The sequence below is a fragment of the Euprymna scolopes genome, chromosome 29 (genome assembly GCF_053919585.1).
Source record: "Euprymna scolopes isolate OS-2025 chromosome 29, ASM5391958v1, whole genome shotgun sequence".
Classification (NCBI taxonomy): domain Eukaryota; kingdom Metazoa; phylum Mollusca; class Cephalopoda; order Sepiida; family Sepiolidae; genus Euprymna; species Euprymna scolopes.
In genome coordinates, this window is record NC_136510.1 from 44878816 (window position 1) to 44897952 (window position 19137).

The window sequence follows — 19137 nt, forward strand, 5'->3', positions numbered from 1 at the left end:
ACTTTTGCACTGTATTGTTTAGTTTGTTTCAATTTATTAAAGAAATATTTATATTTTTGTATTGTATAAACCAATGCTAGCAATTTCTGATGAGAGCACGGCCCATATTTTGCATAAATACCAATTTAATGAATATTGATGTACAAAAGTATTAATTAAGATGATCAAAATAAGAAATTCGACCCTTTAATTTAGTGGTTCATCAACCATGTAAAAATACTTTTTTTTTTTTTTTTTTTTTTTGTGGATTCGACAGGGAGTCAATATTTTAAAATATATAGTCAATTAAATTATTTTAATAAATTCTTAGCAGTCAAAAAGAAAAATAAATCTTATTTGTTAGTTTTTTTTTTTTTTCCCAATTTAAAATTTTTCACTCATTTTTGCCTATGATCATTAGTGTTTCATGCTTTTTGCAATCATCAGTGCAGGAAGTGACAATTGCCATTGGTCAAAGGATTCAAACTCCTCAATTAAAAGCCACCTTTGGCTCTGCTAGCGGGGACCTAAATTCCTACGCCACCATTAACTGCTGCAGAATAAAGAGAAATTTTAACATTAATAGAGCTTAACATTAATTCAGACGATCTATAGTGATCTCAGAAATTCCAAATTTCTAAAAAAATTTTCATTACTTTCCTTTTTTTCTTTCTTTTTCAGAATGAAAGTCCACCATTGGCACAGTCCCTTCTAAACGCTATTTGTGTAAGTTATTTCTTCATCTTGTGTTGTTCTAATCATTTTTGATTGATTCTAGGTTCATTGTTTAGAATTAATCAATCCGTCTACGTATGTTTATTCTTATCCAGAATACAATTATTTTTAATTCTCACATGGTTACAAAATATAAGTGTCAAGGTTTCGACTTCAAATTGAAAACTGGTGCTACCAGATCAGGCTGTCTGAAGATATTGGCTTCCTGAGATGATGCTTTTGTTTTTCTACCTCCATTTTGCAAAACTAAATTATGTTCTGCAAAACCAAAAACAACAACCCACCTTTTCCTTCTTTTCCTTCTTCCCATTTTACCTTTCTCTTTCTCTTTCTCTCTCCCCTGCTTCCTGACTGGTTTCCTAACTTCAAATGTACCAAGCATTAATACAAAAAGGGTTGATATGCCATAAAACAAAACAACCAAACCAAACTCTACAAATAAATATTTGAGGATATAAAGAACTTGGAGCATAAAAACTGTTTCCAAAATAACTGGATTCGGCATAAAGAAAACAATACTATATCTTTATTTTAAAATTTCTATTGAAAAATATCACTTCAGGTAACTTGATTATGTAGTAGGACTGACATCTATTTAGTGTAGCTGCCTTCAGCCTCAATCACCACCTCAATATGGGTCTGGAACTGGGAGCATGCCTTTTCCACAAGTGCTGGCGGGAGCTCGGCGAATACTCGGTGGATGGAGGCAATCAGGCTGGTTTTGGTGTTGTGGGAGGTCATGTTTGTGATGTTCTCAACATATGACCAAACGTAAGTCCAGTGGCTTCAGGTTGGGGGAGGAGGAGGCCAGTGAGAGAAAGGTACAAAGTCATAGCACTCCTTCTGAAGCCAAGCCTTGGTCTCTTTGGACTTGTGGGTTGTTGCCGAGTTCTGCTGTCATACCCAGAGTCTGCCAATGGCCACCTGATAGCACTAGGGGATCAGCACACTTCAACACATTCAGGTACACTTTCAACTGTTGACTTTCAAGCCCACTTCGAAAATGTGAGCTGGTTTGATGTGGCCCTCAGTTGAAACCACACTTAAAGATCATAACCGTGGCTGGAAACTGTTTTCATCACCCTGTGCACGTCCTGGTTATTCGTGGCAATCCAACGATGCATTTTGAGAGTGCTGGCAATCGTCCTGCTGTTATAACTTGGATCGGGTTAGGGTATGAATTGTACAGCAGTGCATCGCCTATCTCACTCGTTGAACATTGTGTTACTTTCAAACATGATAGAAGGCTCCTATCACTTTTGGGATTTGTACATAACTGGCCAGCTAGTAGATGGTCAACAACAAAAAAAGAAAACCGATTTTCATCAAACAGAAATGGAATCTTGTCATCTTTTCTAGGGTGACAATTTTATCGTTCCACCCTGTAAGTTCTTTTTCATTCATTCATACATATTAGTGATGAGATGATTCCAAAACTTTTCCTAATTCTGATACAATTACTGATTCTCTTCTAAATTTCCAATTCCGATTCTTTTTAAATTTCTAAATGTTTGCTTATAGATTTGTTACTTTTTTTTTTTTTTTTCATAAGTACTGTAAAAAACTCGTATAAATGTCCGCATATATTTTTGCAAACGTAAAAATATAAACTTGGGAGGGGACCGAGCATATATTTAACGAGATGATATTTCTAAATATTTTTAGCAAATGTTTTCTTTGTAATTGATTGAAATTAGTGAGGCAACTAAAGGTTTATTTCTCTTTCAAAACAAGACAGTTTTTTGACTAAATGATATTTGAATTTTTTCATAAACGATTGAAAATAGCTGATGATTAATATGCAAAATATAGAAGCAGAATAGTTAACAAAGCCCCTTCTCATGTTAATAATGAATTTCTAAATAATATCTATTTAGAAAACCCTTCTAAATGAGAAGGGTGAGGTGGGTGTGCTTTATTAACTATTCTGTACCTTCCCTTGGTCAGTATGGCAAAAGTGAATCTATTATCAGACAAGTGAAGCCTGCATGGTACCCTGTGAGTGCACAGTGAACGAGGCATAAAAAATAATGACTAAGTTCAGCATGCCCCCCCCCCACCTATTTAGCCCCCCAAAAGTCCCCAGGGGACGTCAAATCCTGGTGAAAATGAACAAACGGTGCAGTTTTAGGCCTTAACATATGTAAGTTTGAGTTCAGCACCATGCATAACTGCTAATAAATAAAGATACACAGAAGATTTTGGACAAATCTGGTAAAATAGTCCCAAAATGGAGTGTTTTTATTAGCTCTAAAAGAGTCCCCGGGGCACGCCGAAGAGTTATCACAAAGTATAGACAAACAAAATTATATAAAAATCAATTGGTTACAACTTTTCAAAAAGTTTTATAAAAATCCAAGGCATTAATTTTTTTTTTTTTTTTTAATAAGCACAAAAGTGTCAATTTTAGCCATTTTTACCCGAAAGGCATTCTTAGCGGATCAACCGGAGTTTTCCCGAAAAATCCGTTCTGTTACTTTTTTACTCATATCATGTTTAATGTTTGTGCAAATTTTGAAAAATTTCCAAGGCGTAGTTATTGAGAAAAGTGTGGACGGATGAACAGACAAGGGTTAATTTACAGGTCCACTCTTCTTTTGCTGGGAGACCAATTTATTTTCATGGCCCCAAATAACTCAAAGGCCCTCCTTGAGAATAAAAAACAGAATATTTCTTATCAATTCTTTTTTTTTTTTTTTAATGATCCCTATAAACATTTAACATAGTTAAAAATGTTTCTCTCTTTCCTTTTTCTTTTTCTCTGCCTTTTCTGTTTTCGTTTTCCATCATCTGTGGGTGCATATTATTCTGTCTACATTGTCACACATTCTTTTGTATTAATTTCATGCATTCTTTTTCATTCGTTTATTTTTTGCTCATTCATTCATTTTCTTGAGTCTGCTCTTGAGGAAAAATGAACTCTAAAACTTCTTGGTCTTTCTTTCTTCTCAAATCTTTCTTGAAGTTCATATATTAGATCAATTGCTCTTTCTGCTCCTTGTAAAGTCAGTTCTCTCTATCGCTCTAAACACTTTTTCACACCTGATATTATTCTTTATCTCTACAAATCTATTATCTGACCATGTACAGAGTATTGTCATATGTGGGCTGGTGAATCCCCATCTCCTTTGTCGGTTCTTGATAAAGTGTAGAAACCTATCTCTAATTTAATTGAATCCACCCTTTCTTTCTCTCTACAACCTCTCTCTCTCTCTTACTGACGTGATTTTGTTAGCCTCAATCTCTTCTAAAATATTATGGCATGTATTCTTTCAGAATTGTCTGATCTATTTCCTGTTTAACTTAGTCTGGTTGTCTCCATCAATTTGCTGTTTTGATACCTCATTATAATACAGCTTTTTATTCCAGCAGCTTCTTTTTGGAACTCTCTTTCTGCTGACTCACCTATAGCTTTGATCTTTTTAAGACTAAAGCCAATAAACAACTATCTTTGTGATGATCAGGTTTCATTCTTAACACCTTTTGTTACATGACTTGATGTCTTGTGAGTGATTGCCATTAAAAAAATAAAGTTGGGGAAAATAACACTTACAAGCAAGCCACCATTGCACTTTCATTTCTTCTTTGAAACTCGTTTTGACATGTTGTACCGACCCAGTATTGACCAGAGGCTTCTTTACTTTCATCCTTTAGTTTCATTTTTTTTTTGTTTTGTTTCTAAATGAAATAATTTTTTTTTTTTTTTAAACTCTTGAACTTATAAATAATAGAAAAAGAATAAGAGATATCAAATCAGCAAATAGATCAATAAGGAGGGAGTACAGATTGGTTCACTAATGAAGTTAGAGGGGAAACTAGCTATGTAATGTCAACCTTGTGTACAAATAAAAGTAAGCTGACTTAATATTAATATAACTCAAAATAATATTTAAAAACAATTTTCTTTTTAGTTTAGATTATTAAATTTTTAATTTTAAAGAGTCAATTGCTTGATTAATTTTTATACTTAAATTTTTTATTGAAAAATATTAAAATATTATTTTTTTCTTTTATTTGATTATTAAAATTTTTTTTATTTAAATTATTTAATTTTTATTTTCAGGATTTATTGTTCTGTCCAGATTTTACTGTTGCCTCCGCTAGAAAGACTGGACCAGTGAGTTTATTTTCATTCCTTCTCTTAACAGTTGATATTTTTTATCATTTTGGCCATTTTTAACAACTTTACATTAACATGATTCAATACCTAGATCTCTTCCCTGTTTTTTGACCTTGTAGGCATGTCTGTTGTGGTAGATTGCACATTCAACATCATAAATTAATGAAAATTGATACAGAGTTTATTTATTTCCAATCATAGACTTTATTTAAAACGTATAAAAAATATTTATACAATTTTTTTTTTTTTTTTATACAGACAGTACTTGGTGGTGGAAAATGGATAAGATCATATGTGTTGCTTACGTGTGGGTTGGTCTATCTCTACAATCATGTATGGACTGAGATTAGCATTTTGTTAAATGTGGTTACAGAGTTAATTCAGGGATTGTAGAGTTCATTTGTTCGTGATTTTACAAAGTTTAGCTTACCTCTGTAAGGCTGTATCAGTATACAGCAGTTCGTTTCATTATCGAGTTGGTCTTGCATGTGTAAACCAAACTTGGAATGTGTGGGGCACGTCCATCACTGTTGTGTGCCACAGGGAAAAGAGAGAGGGAGACAGAAGAGGCAGTTGATATCGCCACCTATATACTGAAACATGCAATTGCTGGAAATAAAAGGCGATAACTGTATATGTATCAAACTGAAAGTGTAGTGCGTTGTGTCTGTGTGTGCACTGTATGCGAAATAAGGCTGGATAGTAGTTTTGACAACATGTCTTTACATATCCACATGTGGAAATCATAAAGATGCTCAGGGTTGGTGAGATAAGTATTTGTCAAATCATTTGTTTGATATTGGAGCTACAAAGGGAAGCAAAGCATTCAAAGTTTGACCGATCTCTGATGGAGGGTATTCCATAGTTTGCACAAGCTTGGAAAGTCCTTGAGTTTTGACTTTTGCTTTGAAAAGGTCTTATTTCTACTATTACCTTGAAAAATCCTTGAAAAGATGGAAAATGTTTTGAAAATTGTATTCTTTATGTTCAATAAAAATTTATGTTGCAATATTAAAATCGAGGTAAATACTGTTAAATTATTTTATAAGTATTAACAAAAATACCATTAAACTAATTTTTGAATAATGAAAATAAAATCAAAGTACATAGTTCTGAAATTACATTGTATTATTGTGGATACGAAAGTTGCGTCCCTTTATCACAAAACTACCTGATATTTTCCATATAAGCTTTGTGATAAAGGGACTTAACTCTTGTATCCGCAGTACCAGAAATCAAAAATTTTAAAGTAAAACGAACATGGTGTAGACCAATCTACAGTGGGGAAAAATAACATTTAATCGCACTTGGTTGGTTCCCTAAGTAGGTTAGGGAATGTAAATATGATTGTTGACAAGCATATTGTTGTCTATGTAAATGAAAATGATGTTTCTTAAGTTTTTTTTGTTTATTATATCATTGTTTATATATCAAATTTTGTTTTGAAAACTTGAATTTTGTCTAGAGAAGGCGTTGAAAAACTTTGAAAAGTCTTGAAAAGTTCTTTTAAATGGACATTGAAAATCTGTATGAACCCTGGTATTCACTTGGTTGCACGTCTGTGAATGATTTCTTGGACGTCAGTGTTTTGAACAAGCTAGGAATTTGACATTGATGATGGAATGCAAATTCTAAATGTGGTAGCAGTATAGCTCAGTTTAGCTCATATATAGCACAGTATACCTCAGTTTCAAATAGATGACTGGAAAAATGGCTAACAAAGGTTTTGTAGAACACTCCTCCTACTTAATAGTTTTAGAGATGTGCTTCATTCAACTATAGTTACTTAGGAAAAAAAAAAAAAAAAATAGTAAATTTTTATTTCATTTTTTATTTTTCATTTTCTTTCTTGCAGGACAATCCAGAAGACATGCATAGCATTGACAGCTGTGAATATATTTGGGAACGTGGGGTGGGCTTTGCTCATTCCCCACCGCACAATACTGTACATGATTTAAGTCGTACTGAATTACTCAAACTGCTCCTCACCTGCTTCTCTGAAACAATGTACTTGCCGCCAGTCGGTGAGTACTCTTGCTCAAGTCTTTATTTGTTTTTCTTCTATGAGAGTTGCGTTTTTATTATTTAAATCTGGCTGATTAAAGGCTTTATAAAGCACAACCAGTGGCTGCTATTGATTAAATAACCTGAAAAAAGTTGATATGCTATAAAACAAAACAACCAAACCAAACACCATAAAAAAATATTTGATGATATAAAGAACTTGAAGCATAAAAACTTTTACCAAAATGATTAGATTCGGCATTAGATAACCTGAAAAGGGTTTATATGCCATAAAAAACTTAACCAAATCCTAACCAAGGGTTGTATTTGGCTATTTATCTGGACTATATATCGATCCTTTGCTTCTAAGTTCTAAGATGCAACTGATTATATTATCTCCTTTCCAAATATCCATCTCTATTTAATCACCTGACTATATTGACCAATTTGCTACCTGCTCTTGTGTATTGGAGTTTACTTACCCTGGGGTCAAGACTTGTCAATCACACTCATTAGTCTTCTGTACTTACTGTCTCTTGGATGCATATATTTTGCTGAATCATGCAAACCTTGGACAGCTAGCATAAACTCTTATTGGCAGTCAAAACTCCAAGGCAGGGTATGTTTTTGACACCTATTTGATACCATTGATCATCGACAAAGGTAAAACTGAAAAAAACGTGTATATACAAAATGAAAATAAAGATGAGGAGTTTACAAAGACCTAAAAAGGCTGTAGACTATACAGTTTACAAAGACCTAAAAAAAAAAAAATAATAATTATGCTCTGTAATAGCCCAAGTTATGACAGGTTGAATAGCGTTTTACAAATAATACTAGCACTATTCTTAGAGAGGTAATGCTCAAAATGTTCGGCTACTTAGAGATAGAAAAATGCATTATGATGATCATGAAAAAGGCAGCTAAATGGACCAGTGAGTTGTGGACAATCGCTAGGAGTCTCTGACGGTGATGAGTCTGAAGGAATTCCCTAAGAAAAAAGAGCTGGCAAAGGGAAATCAATATTAGAGGATCTGTTCTATATGAGACAACATCCCCTCCAAAAGCATTTTTCTTACTTAATACATTACTTCTGATAACTTTGGATTAACTCTAATGAAACCTATGCCAATGATTCTTTGTACTATTATTCTTCTTTAACAGAATATGTGGAAATTCCATGGAATGGGAAATATATTTAATCAACAAATATGTTTTGATAAAACTTATATTTTTCTGGATAGCGCAAAAAAAAAAATCTTGTTTTGGGGATATAAATGCATAGCAAATATGAGTTTATTTAAATTCCTATGAAAATAGTGTCATTGTATTTTAAATATGGAACTAATTCGAATGAGATAAATTAGTAAGTACTAATAAATACTCAGAAAGTAATATTGTGCAACATAGTTCAATGCAAATAATAAATTCATATTGTAAGAAGCAATCTTTAATTTACTCCTTCAGTCCAGCATCTCTTGAAAAACAATTTTTTTTTTGTTTCTTTCAAATGTTCCCTTTTTTTTTTTTTACATAATGTTTTGCTGATTTTCTTCCGTGAAGAACCACTGCACATAGAAATTACTATAAGTTCCTTTCTCACGCCAATACAATAATGATTATATATTATTATAAGGATATTCGAAAAAGAGGTTACATCAAAGAAAGGTCACTCTCATATTCTTGTCCAGAGTTGCCAGATTGGCCTTTTCTAATGGCAAATTTGGCCTTTTTCAAAGCAGTTTAGCCTTCTAAAATTGTATTTGGCCTTTTTCAAAATGTAATGTACGGACTAAGAAAGGAACAAGCAGAATATGATATAGATACTGCATTGTTTGGATTACTATTCTCATTTTGATTGTAGACAGATTGTTCTTGTTTTGTCAGCCATGACTTGGTAGAATTTTTGTTTTCCCTCTTATGATTGAAGAATTTGGTTCAAAATTCCATAAGACCACACAAATGACACTAAGGCCAATGCTGATCATCAAGCTCCAAATTTGGATGAAGACAATGAGCCAATAATTACAGCCTTTTCAACAAACATATGATGATGCATGTCCACATTATTACATTGTCATATACCTAATATTGATCTTTTATAAATAAACTAGTGAGGGTACCCAGCGTTGCCGGGTGTGGAGAGGTGGTGTAGTAAGAAACCCCAAGGGTGGGGAGGTGTTTAAAAAAAAAAAAAAAAAAAAAATGTGGTAGTAAATAAATAATTACCCCCCCCCCTCCTTTCGAGCTATGTAATGATATGATGGGACCTCTTTATTGAACTATTGTCACTTGCTTTCATTCATTTCTTAGGAATGACAATTTCATTTTATCCTCATTCATAATTTCTTTGCTGTTTCCGACTTCTGTTGCTCAGTGAGTTCTGTAATCTCATGATTATCAATTTCTGCAGTTTCAGTCTTTCTTGTGCCTCATTTCTACATGCGAGTTTTCACTAATTTCTTAATCTATTTTTACGTCACTTACCTTTCTTTTTTTTATTCATATTTTTAGTTCATTTAAAAATATTTGTGGGTCAGTATTTATATTGATTTAAAATTATTTCTGTGAATTCATTATTAAATTTTGAAATCTTAGCACCTGTATTTCTATTAAAAAAAAAAATTGGTTCTTGTTCAGAGAATTTCCCCTGATATTAAAAAAACAAAAAGGAAAAAAAATCTGTATGACATACATACCCATTACGAAATGAAAATATATTCCAAAAATCATGCAAATTGATCAAGTAGTTTTATTTAAAAAAAAAAAATCAAATTTTATTAGTATCGGAGGAGTGACCGCTCAGCATTTTGAAAAGAAATCTAAAAAAAAAACAAAACATTAATAGCTTAAAATGATTTTCTTTATAAAAATAAAAGTATTTAATCAATTTACGTGATTTTCGGAATATAATATTTGTTTTATCACTGTAACATACATGATACAGATTTTTCTTTAATATAGGAGGAATTGTGGACAAGAACTCAGAATTAAAGTTATTTTTTTTAACATGGTGTATTCATATGTATGTATATATATATATGTATATTTATTTTTTTTATTTTTATTTATTTTTATTTTTTTAGCTGATGCTCATACCCAACCAAATCAGTGGATACAGTATTTCACATCCACAGAAAATCAGTAAGTCAAAGCAAGATATATTGGTGGGTATGTCTACTGGTATGAATATTAATTAAAATGCATTTGTTCATATGGATCTGTTGTGATGTTATAAACTGGATATGCTTTTCGCAAAGGTCATGAAGAGGTTACAAGGTTGACCCTGCTTGGAAATCTTGATTTATGAAAAAGGAAGTGATGAGAAGTCAGAAATAATGTTGGCTATACAATTGAGTGTGGTTGTTGCCAGTCTGTTGTGGAAGCTTGGGTCGACAAGACCGGTTTTTAGGCAATCCAACAAAATAAGTAAGCGATATGATGAAATAAGTAATTAGTCTTTTTTCTCTTACTCTTCTCCCCCTTGACTTTGCAGCTGACTGGACGATCATGTTATTCCTAAGATGAACAAATCATGCATCTTCTGAAAGATCCTGCATTGAATTAATTGAATAATTATAATTAATTCGAAAAGTACACTACAGCTAACAATTTAATTTTGTCCGCAAAGAATAGCAGCACACACATACTAACCAGTGAGAAGAGAATGTATGGTTTTGAGTTGACTGAAGAATTTGTTGACTTTACCTTTTTAAGTAAATGACTATATGAGGATCAATACAGAAGCAATTCCTTTGAGCTATATAATAAAAAAAATCATGGGAGCATTCTATCGCTCCAAAAAGTATCTTGCTCCTGACACAATCCTTTACTTGTACAATAGTGAAAAATACATCCTAAGATGGAGCACTGTTGCCACATCTGGGGAGGAGCTCCTAAGAGTACCTTTTCTTTTTTTTTTTTTGCCTTGACACAAAACGTCTCTGAAATCTAACGGGTGAGTACTTTTTCGCCTCCCTCTTTCTTCTTTTTCACAGAAGAGATATTGCAAGTGTATCTCTGCGCTATTGATACTTTTACGGTAGTTGCTCGGCTGAGCTTCAATCTATGCCTCCCCCTTTCCCATAAAACGTTCACAACGAATACTTGTCTAGCTACAACAACTATCAATAATTTCCCTTGTTCACTCTGTGCCTAAAACTAAACAAAAATTCTATAAGCAGGGTTTCTTTTCTAGAATTGTCTGTTGAACACAATACTGTGGGACTGCTTCCCAGATCACTATAACATGAGTGTTTTCAAGTATATAAATAAGTTCTTGTTGAGCTGTCTTCTTAAATAATTAAGCCCTACACAAGTTTCACAATTACTGATCATGTCCCTCTACCTACATTTATTAACCTTTATCCTGGAGTGGCTTTCAAGCCTTGAAAGGTGATGACCCCCAAGCTAAAAAAAAAAAAAAAAAAAACTTATTTAGCTATTGTCACTACCAAATGTGACCTTTTTCTTAAATAATAATAGTTTTATCCTTTTAAAGTGGGCTCTAGTCTGTTTGATGAATAAATATTATCTCCCTTGTCACAAGACATATTTAGGCAAAATTAGGTTATAGTCAGCTAAGATACTTCCTATCTATGGCCTAATGGTACTAGAAATGGTGACATGGCAAATCAGTTCCTTTGATTGTTCCTCTCACACCTATATCTTCCCTGTGCATCTACTATTTTTTTTTATGTTTTTCCAATATTTCTTTTTTTATTTAATAATCATTGAAAAGTTTTTTTTTTGTGGTCTTATTTTAATTAAGAATTATGGAAATTGGTTTTATATTTTTAAGAAAAATTGAAAACATTTTTTCCGCTTTTTTTTTTTTTTTTTTTTAAAGAATTATTGAAAATACTTAAAAAAAATTTTAAGTAATAAACTATTTAATAAAGACTAATTTTTATCAGTATAATTTTAATTTTTATTATATACTTTTCTAATGTCCTTTTCTTATATTTTATTTCAATAAATCACTTCACAATAGAAATACTGAAGAACAACAAAAATGAAGGAACTGATTCACCTTGTCACTGCTTCTGGTAGTGCTACACCATATGTTAGGAAGTACGTTAGCCGACTATAACCCAGGATTATTTATCATTCATATTAATTTCTTCAGTGGTAAAATTGTTAAATAAATTTTTTTATATATAATATCTAATGTATCTACCATAGTTACTTATAATCTTAGTACTTTTGGATCCATCTTCAGTAGTGATTATCCAGTAAAGAACATGGTGCTAAGATATTTATGCCCCCCCCCCCACCTGAAGTACTGGAATATTAAGTTAATATGTCAAATACATTGGTCAGTTCTTACTTGAAACAAGGAATTCACAAGAAAATTATCAAGAATCCAAACAAAAATATGCAGATGTAAATTAACTGTTATATTTAATGAAATAGGTTTAAAAGAAAAAATGTTGCCTGTGTGTGTGTGTGTGTGTGTGTGTGTGTGTGCATGCATGAATGTTTCGTCTTCTTCTGGATGAATATAAATACATAAATGAAAATAAAGACGAAATGCTGATGGACATATAACTTGGTTTGTTTCCTTATCTCTATATATATATGTGTGTGTGTGTGTGTGTGTATTACAGAATATCAGGATAACATTAGTACTGTTGGTTTCAAATCCAAACAAAGGTACCTATAGTCGGTTACCTATGTTGGTCTCTCTTCTCAGCCTCAGTTTTTATCTGTCCCCCTGGAAATATATATAAATAAAATCTTAAGTAAGTTTTTTTTTTTTTAAAAATCATATGACTCATAACAGTTTCCATTCATTTTCACCAGTTTTCATTCTCTTTACCCCCCCCCCCGAAAAAAACAAAACAAAAAAACAACAAACTTTGAAACTGTTTAGTTTTCCAGGGAAAATATTAACTGTTTCTGATAAGTTGTTTGGTGTTTGTACACCATTCAATGAAACACGTGTAAGACAAAATAAAATATTATGAAAACAAAAATATATTTTTCTAAACTACTTATATATCTTGTGATGTTAACATCTAAGATGAGAAGAGTAATGCGAATAAAACAAATTATCAATCCTCATCTTGAAAATTCTGAAAAATAAAAATCAAAACATTGGTAATTAAAGAAAAGAAGCTTAGTTTTTTAGGTGCTAAGCATGACAGACGAACTATGAACCAACAAACTGACAAACAAAGCTTCTCAGTGATACAAGAACCCGAGAAAAACAACAAAAACAAAATTTGTATAAATTTGTATTCATCTCTGGTTTCTCTTTCTTTATTTGTGTAATTTTTTCATTTTTTTTTTTTTTTTAAATTTGAAACAGCCACGCCTTGCCTCTCTTTACATCTATGTTGAATGTTGTCTGTGCGTACGATCCAGTTGGTTATGGCGTCCCGTATAATCACCTGATGTTTACTGACTCTCGAGAACCTCTTGTAGAAATGGCTCTGCAAGTCCTGTGTGTCACTTTGGAAAATGATTCAAACAACACTCAGAATATTTCTGTCGATGGCACCACTGCAGGCGGAACAGCCATGGATCAAACTAGTGACGTACGTATCTTCTTAGTAATAACACTTTTATTAACAGATTAACTTTTATTAACAGATTAACTTTTATTAACAGATTAACTTTTATTAACAGATCACAGAAATTAATTGAATGTAACAAGTTTTCATTTCATCAACTTTTATATTACTTTTAATTAAATACTAGCAGGGTGACCCAACGTTGCCCGGGATTGAATGATGATCAACGAATGTTTCACACTTCCATAATGTTATTGTCATCGAAATCGGTGAAATTCCTCATTAAAGTTTAAAATGCAAAAGTCAAATATTATGCTTCAACTGTGTTCTAAACGAAAATGTTCATTTTGTATGTGTTTCTCTCATATCAAAGAACCTACTGCTGGTTTTATACGTCGGGCCTTTCGGCTTGTGTGGTAATAAAACTTCTCAAATGCACTGTGTAAGGTATTAACTTTGGCCAATATCGCTTGTTCTTTCTTTTATTAGATCATTTTGATTATCAATCATTGTTCCTTCTTGAAGACATTACGATTTAGGCTCTGAAGACCTATTTAAGAACACTACCAGATACATAAATTACCTTCGTGTGAAATTTCATTAAAATCAGCTCAGCTGCTTAGCCCACACACACACACACACACACACAGTTCCTTTTATATAATAGTAGAAATAACAGAATAATTTATGGTTAGCAGAGCATTACCGCTAACTATTTATTTCTTTCCCATGGTGGGATGATGTGACACAAGGGTTAGGAAGTTAGATTTGAAGACCCAGCACCCTAGAGGAATATCACTGCAAAAAATTCCTAGGCATGTCTGTCTGCCTTCCTAGTTAGGGAACACCTCAGGGGATTAGCAATAAACTAACTCCTCCTCAAAGGAAGAAGGCAAAGCCTGGGAGGGTATCTGGCATGTATACGCAGTGTGATGTAAGGAAGTGAAACCTGGCTAGTGAGAGTTGAGGACCTGTGTTGAGAGAAATCCTGAGAATGATATGATAGATATGTAATGTGGATATTGAAGATAGAATTAGTTATGATGACCTCAGAGTGAGATTATATTTGGACACTATAGGAAAATATATGCAGAACAAGAAACGTTAATAGTATGATATAACTACATTTAAAAAATTGATAAGAGAGATATAGAACAGTTAAGGTAGCAAGTTCAGTCCACAAGGAAAAGTCAAGGAAAACTTGCAAGAAAAAAGGGATAAATAGAAACCTGGTGAGAGATAGGTTAGTTTGGAAGTCAATTTCGTAAAATCATTCAACACATGCCGGCATATAAAATGGGTGTTTACATGAATATGATGATGATATATTTTAAATTATTCTCTCTTTCCATATTCTTCATCTATATATCTCGTTCTTCTGTCTAGATGTATGCAACTATATCGATTAGCCAATCAAAATGCTTGGAATATAAATGCTGGTGAATTGACAAAAACTTGTTTTACTTTGTTTCCTGTTCTTCATGAGTAGTGGTTTTAGAAGATAATTTTTCCAAAGGGAAAAACGCCTCTCTCTAAAATATCACTAAGCAAAATAAAAATGTAGATCTGAATAAAGTATGTAATCAATGAAATCAACTGGAAATGAAATTTTCATGGATGGTGACAAATATTTTTTTTTTTTTTTATAGATGCAAGATAGCTATGCATTAATCGCCAAATTAATAAAATTATAAGACAACTTATGACAATAGATCGAACTAATCACCATCAAAAGCTGCGAGAAAGATCAGAATGAGACTGACAAGGGTGGAATTGTTAAGTTATAAAGTTGTGCAACTCTAACACTACATGCATGATAGTTCATTTTTTTTTTTTTTTTTTTTTTTTACATAGGTATAAGCACTTATCGAGGCCCAGAGACCACTCGAGGATAAGGGTTAAGAGTGTACAGTAGTCAATTGGACAATATAGTAATCATTATTAATGGAAATTCAGTAAATTTGTTAACTTAAGTGGAACGGCTCATCAAGAACTTGTTTACGTTGGACTTGAAGACAACCATATTGTAGTCAGCTGAGGGACTCCAACATTAATACTGTGAGCTTCTGATTTTGCCCATCAACTACTACTCTTCTGAACCTATCAGAGAGAAATGATTTGATAATTGAGAAGACATTTCCAGCTATACCATAGCTGGAGATCTTGTGAAGTAAACCTTTTTGCCATACCCTATCAAAGGCCTTTGATATGTCAAGAGCAATTGTCCTAGAAAGGTTGCCTCCATCGAGAGATTCGCTAATCCTATAACTGCTGTAGATCTAGCAGAACAGAAACCATATTGCGTGTCTCTAAGAAGGTTATTTCTGCTGAGATGGTTGATTACTTCTGTATTTAACACAGATTCCAGCAACTTACTCATGACACACAGGAGACTTATTGGCCTGTACTGAGAGGGGGATGAGCGATCACCAGAATTCTTAAATACAGGGCATACTAATGAGATTTTCTGGGGTGATGGGAAGCAATTCTCCTTAAGACAGCGTTTAAACAGTTTTGTAAGTATGGGTGTTAGTTCTGGTTGAAGTTCATGGAAGGAAGGATCAAAAAAGAATATTTCCAGTAGTCATTAACAAAAATAATTAATAGACAAAGTCAAAACATTTTTATGAGAAAACCAATGATAAATGCGTTTAACGGGAAAATATTAAGTTCTATAAAGTGTAAAGGAATGTTAAGTCTTTAAAAAACTTTAAAAAAAGTTTTTGTTTGCATAAAGATACTTGTCATATATCAATTACTAGAATATATACCCACTGTTTCCCGCTGAAGTAAAAAAAAAAAACGGAAAGATACCGAGACCCGTGCATGTGAGTATTATGTTTTTTCTAAACAATTCACTTCTTGTAAGTAAAAAAGAAAAATACTAACATAAGGAAGTGTCATGTTTCATGACCGCGCATGTGCAGTCATGAAACAGTTAGCAAAGAGATAAAAATCTGATGACCCCCAATTACCAATTTTTCAATTTTGACCCCTTAACAGCTCATTTTTCCGGATAAAAATGAATTAAAGTTTGCCACTTGTTTGAATATTATATATACCAAAGTTGAAGTCTGTAGACAAAAACATCTGTTGAGTATATAGGTTGAGAAGTGTCCTCACACACACATTCTCACTTTTATAGAGATATAGATTAATGAATTAAAAATGTCTTTTTTTTTTTTTATTTAGGCTGGTGGACCTGATAATTTATTTGTCAATTATTTATCCCGGATACATAGAGAAGAAGTAAGTATATTTGCATTCATTCATTTCTTTGTGATGATTGGAGGGAGGGGGCTATCACATACCTGCACAATCATCACTTACTTGATGATGAGAATGGTTTGTAATCTGCACAATCTATTTTTTAAAAAAATTTTGGTTAGATTTTTTTTTTTTTTTCTTATTTTTTTTTTTTTTATTTATTGTTTAATGCAGGGACCTTTCATACCCCAAATGTTCAGTGATTCAGAAGAATATGTGACTTGAAGTCCACAGCAAACAATGTCAGCAAAAAAACTCCATAAATATGTCATAAAGTAATATATTTTTGTAATAGTGAAAAGAAATTCAAAACAATGGAAAAATGACATTTTATTTATTACTGGTCATGGTGGTGACCCAACCATGCCTGGTTGTAAAATACACTTAAATGTATTTTAATTCATACAGATTTCGTATTTATTACTACAGAGTCAATTCTCTATTGAATATTATATTGTACTTAATATATAATACTGATTTTAAAAGTAAAAAAAAAAAAAAAAAATGGCGTGGGTGCCATTGGCTAAAATCGAAACCAAAGCATTTAACTCTCCAGCTGCGTTCACTCATTTAGCACTCAACCACATTCCTTACCGTTTGAACTAACACAACAGACAGATAAGAAGTTTTAAAATTAAACCACTTTTAGTAACGATTAGTTTTACGTATGTGCAAACTGATATAAATAGGTCATTTTATATGACCTTAACCTTGAAAAGTTCTGTAATCGTAAAAATTTTGGCAGAATTTCAAAATCTGATTTTTCTGAATTTGATGTATGGATCAGATGCTCTTCGATAACATTATCAACCATGCAAAATTTCAACCTGATCAGATAAATTGTTTTTTTTTTTTTAGTTTTAAATATTTCCATGGCAGAACTTACGTTCTTGTTAAAGTTCTATCATTTCTGCTAGTTACATGATAACCCAAATTAAATGCCAACCACCCAAAGATTGTGGCATATTCATGGCTGAAACTTAATGAACAAGTTGAGAATAGATTGAGATGTATTCATACCAAATATGTTTGAATTGTAAAAAGGATTGTGAATTTTATTAATGATTTATTAGGTGGCATTTTGGGGGGAGAATGAAGATCACTTTATATCTTTTATTTATTTATTTATTTATTTTTTCATGTTCCATATGGTTGTAGTTATTTTTTGATATGCTTTTTATGGAAGTTTTGTTTTTTGATTCTTTAATAGTTTGTCAAGAATTTTACTTTGCAGTTTGTCCCCCCCCCTTTTTTTTATTTAATTTTTTTTTTTATTATTTCACAAGTCCAGAATTTAAGCATTTTGAACCTGAAAAAAAATGTGTTTCAATATTAGTTGAGATTGACTGAATTAAATTTTAAAAATGGTTCATTTTTGTTTTGTATTTAAATCATGTGGTCTACCATTATCATTCTAATTGTTATTTTCATATTTTGGTTGATGTAACCTCAGACTTTCTTCATGTTTTTGTGGTTGTGAATCTTTGCATCAGACTTTGGGAACTTATGCAGAATTTTGAACCAAATCTGTTATTTAATCCACAGAGGGTAAATTGTTCTATCGGCCATGACCATGTAAAAATGTTAATTATGATATTTTTAGTTATTGTAGGATTGAATCTTTAATTTCCGGAAAACTTATGTTGAACCAATTGTTAATCAATGTCTTTATCCATTGTGCCATGCGTCTGTTTTCGAAAAGATGAACTTGAAGAACGTTAGAAGTTACATTGGCTGAAATGTAAAAATAACAAATAAATGATACTACATTAATTTACAGCAAAAGATTTATAAAAATTAAAACCACAAAAAAAAAAAATTGTACTTTTGTATTAGATTTTTGCCATACAATATAAAGTTTATTATTTAATTTTATTAATTTAAAAAATTATTTTTTAACCTCATTTACTTTGAGAGTGTTCTCTTAACGTTTTGAAAATTCAAAACAATGTTTTAATTGACGTTTTTAAGGTGCATCTTTTTGAACTTGGGGAATCTATACAGAACCTTTTATTTAATCTAATCTTGATAGAAGTGTTATTAACACTTCTACCCAGTCACGGTTGATGAAAGGAGAATAATTAAATAAAGGCTTCAGTTCCAAATTTCTTGATTTTAAAAAGATGCAACTGCAAAAGGACAGATTACATTAGACAAAAATTAACAACCAAAATGTGGAAAGTTGTCTGAATAATCTAAATCATTAATGTACATCTGAAAAAACTCCTAGCCATAATTTCAGCACTTCTACACTATTGGAATTTTGGAAATCGTAATACTGAATTTCACATGGAAACAATTGTATCTATGTATTCCTCGTATTTTTAAGATGATTATGTCCAAAAATTACGAAAATCGATAAGGTAAAAAATTATTTATTAAAGAAAATAAAAATAGAATTTGAAAATGATCATAAGACACAGGAGAGTTCAAAAGGGAGGTAATTTTAAGTTTCGAATTAAACAAGATGGCGGCAATTTTTCACCTGCTAACACTATTAAAGTTTTTTTTTTT

General features: G+C 31.9%; 1 protein-coding gene across 2 annotated transcripts in view; it reads left to right on the forward strand.

Moving 5' to 3' along the window:
- LOC145252633 (protein HID1-like) overlaps nucleotides 1-19137 on the forward strand; it is a 97859-nt gene that overhangs the window by 49111 nt on the left and 29611 nt on the right. For both annotated transcript variants that reach the window (XM_080112358.1, XM_080112357.1), the window contains exons 4-9: nucleotides 661-705; nucleotides 4778-4831; nucleotides 6690-6858; nucleotides 9925-9982; nucleotides 13152-13380; nucleotides 16549-16605. In XM_080112358.1, coding sequence (XP_079968484.1) covers nucleotides 661-705; nucleotides 4778-4831; nucleotides 6690-6858; nucleotides 9925-9982; nucleotides 13152-13380; nucleotides 16549-16605 — 612 coding nt within the window. The remainder of the gene's footprint in view (nucleotides 1-660; nucleotides 706-4777; nucleotides 4832-6689; nucleotides 6859-9924; nucleotides 9983-13151; nucleotides 13381-16548; nucleotides 16606-19137) is intronic.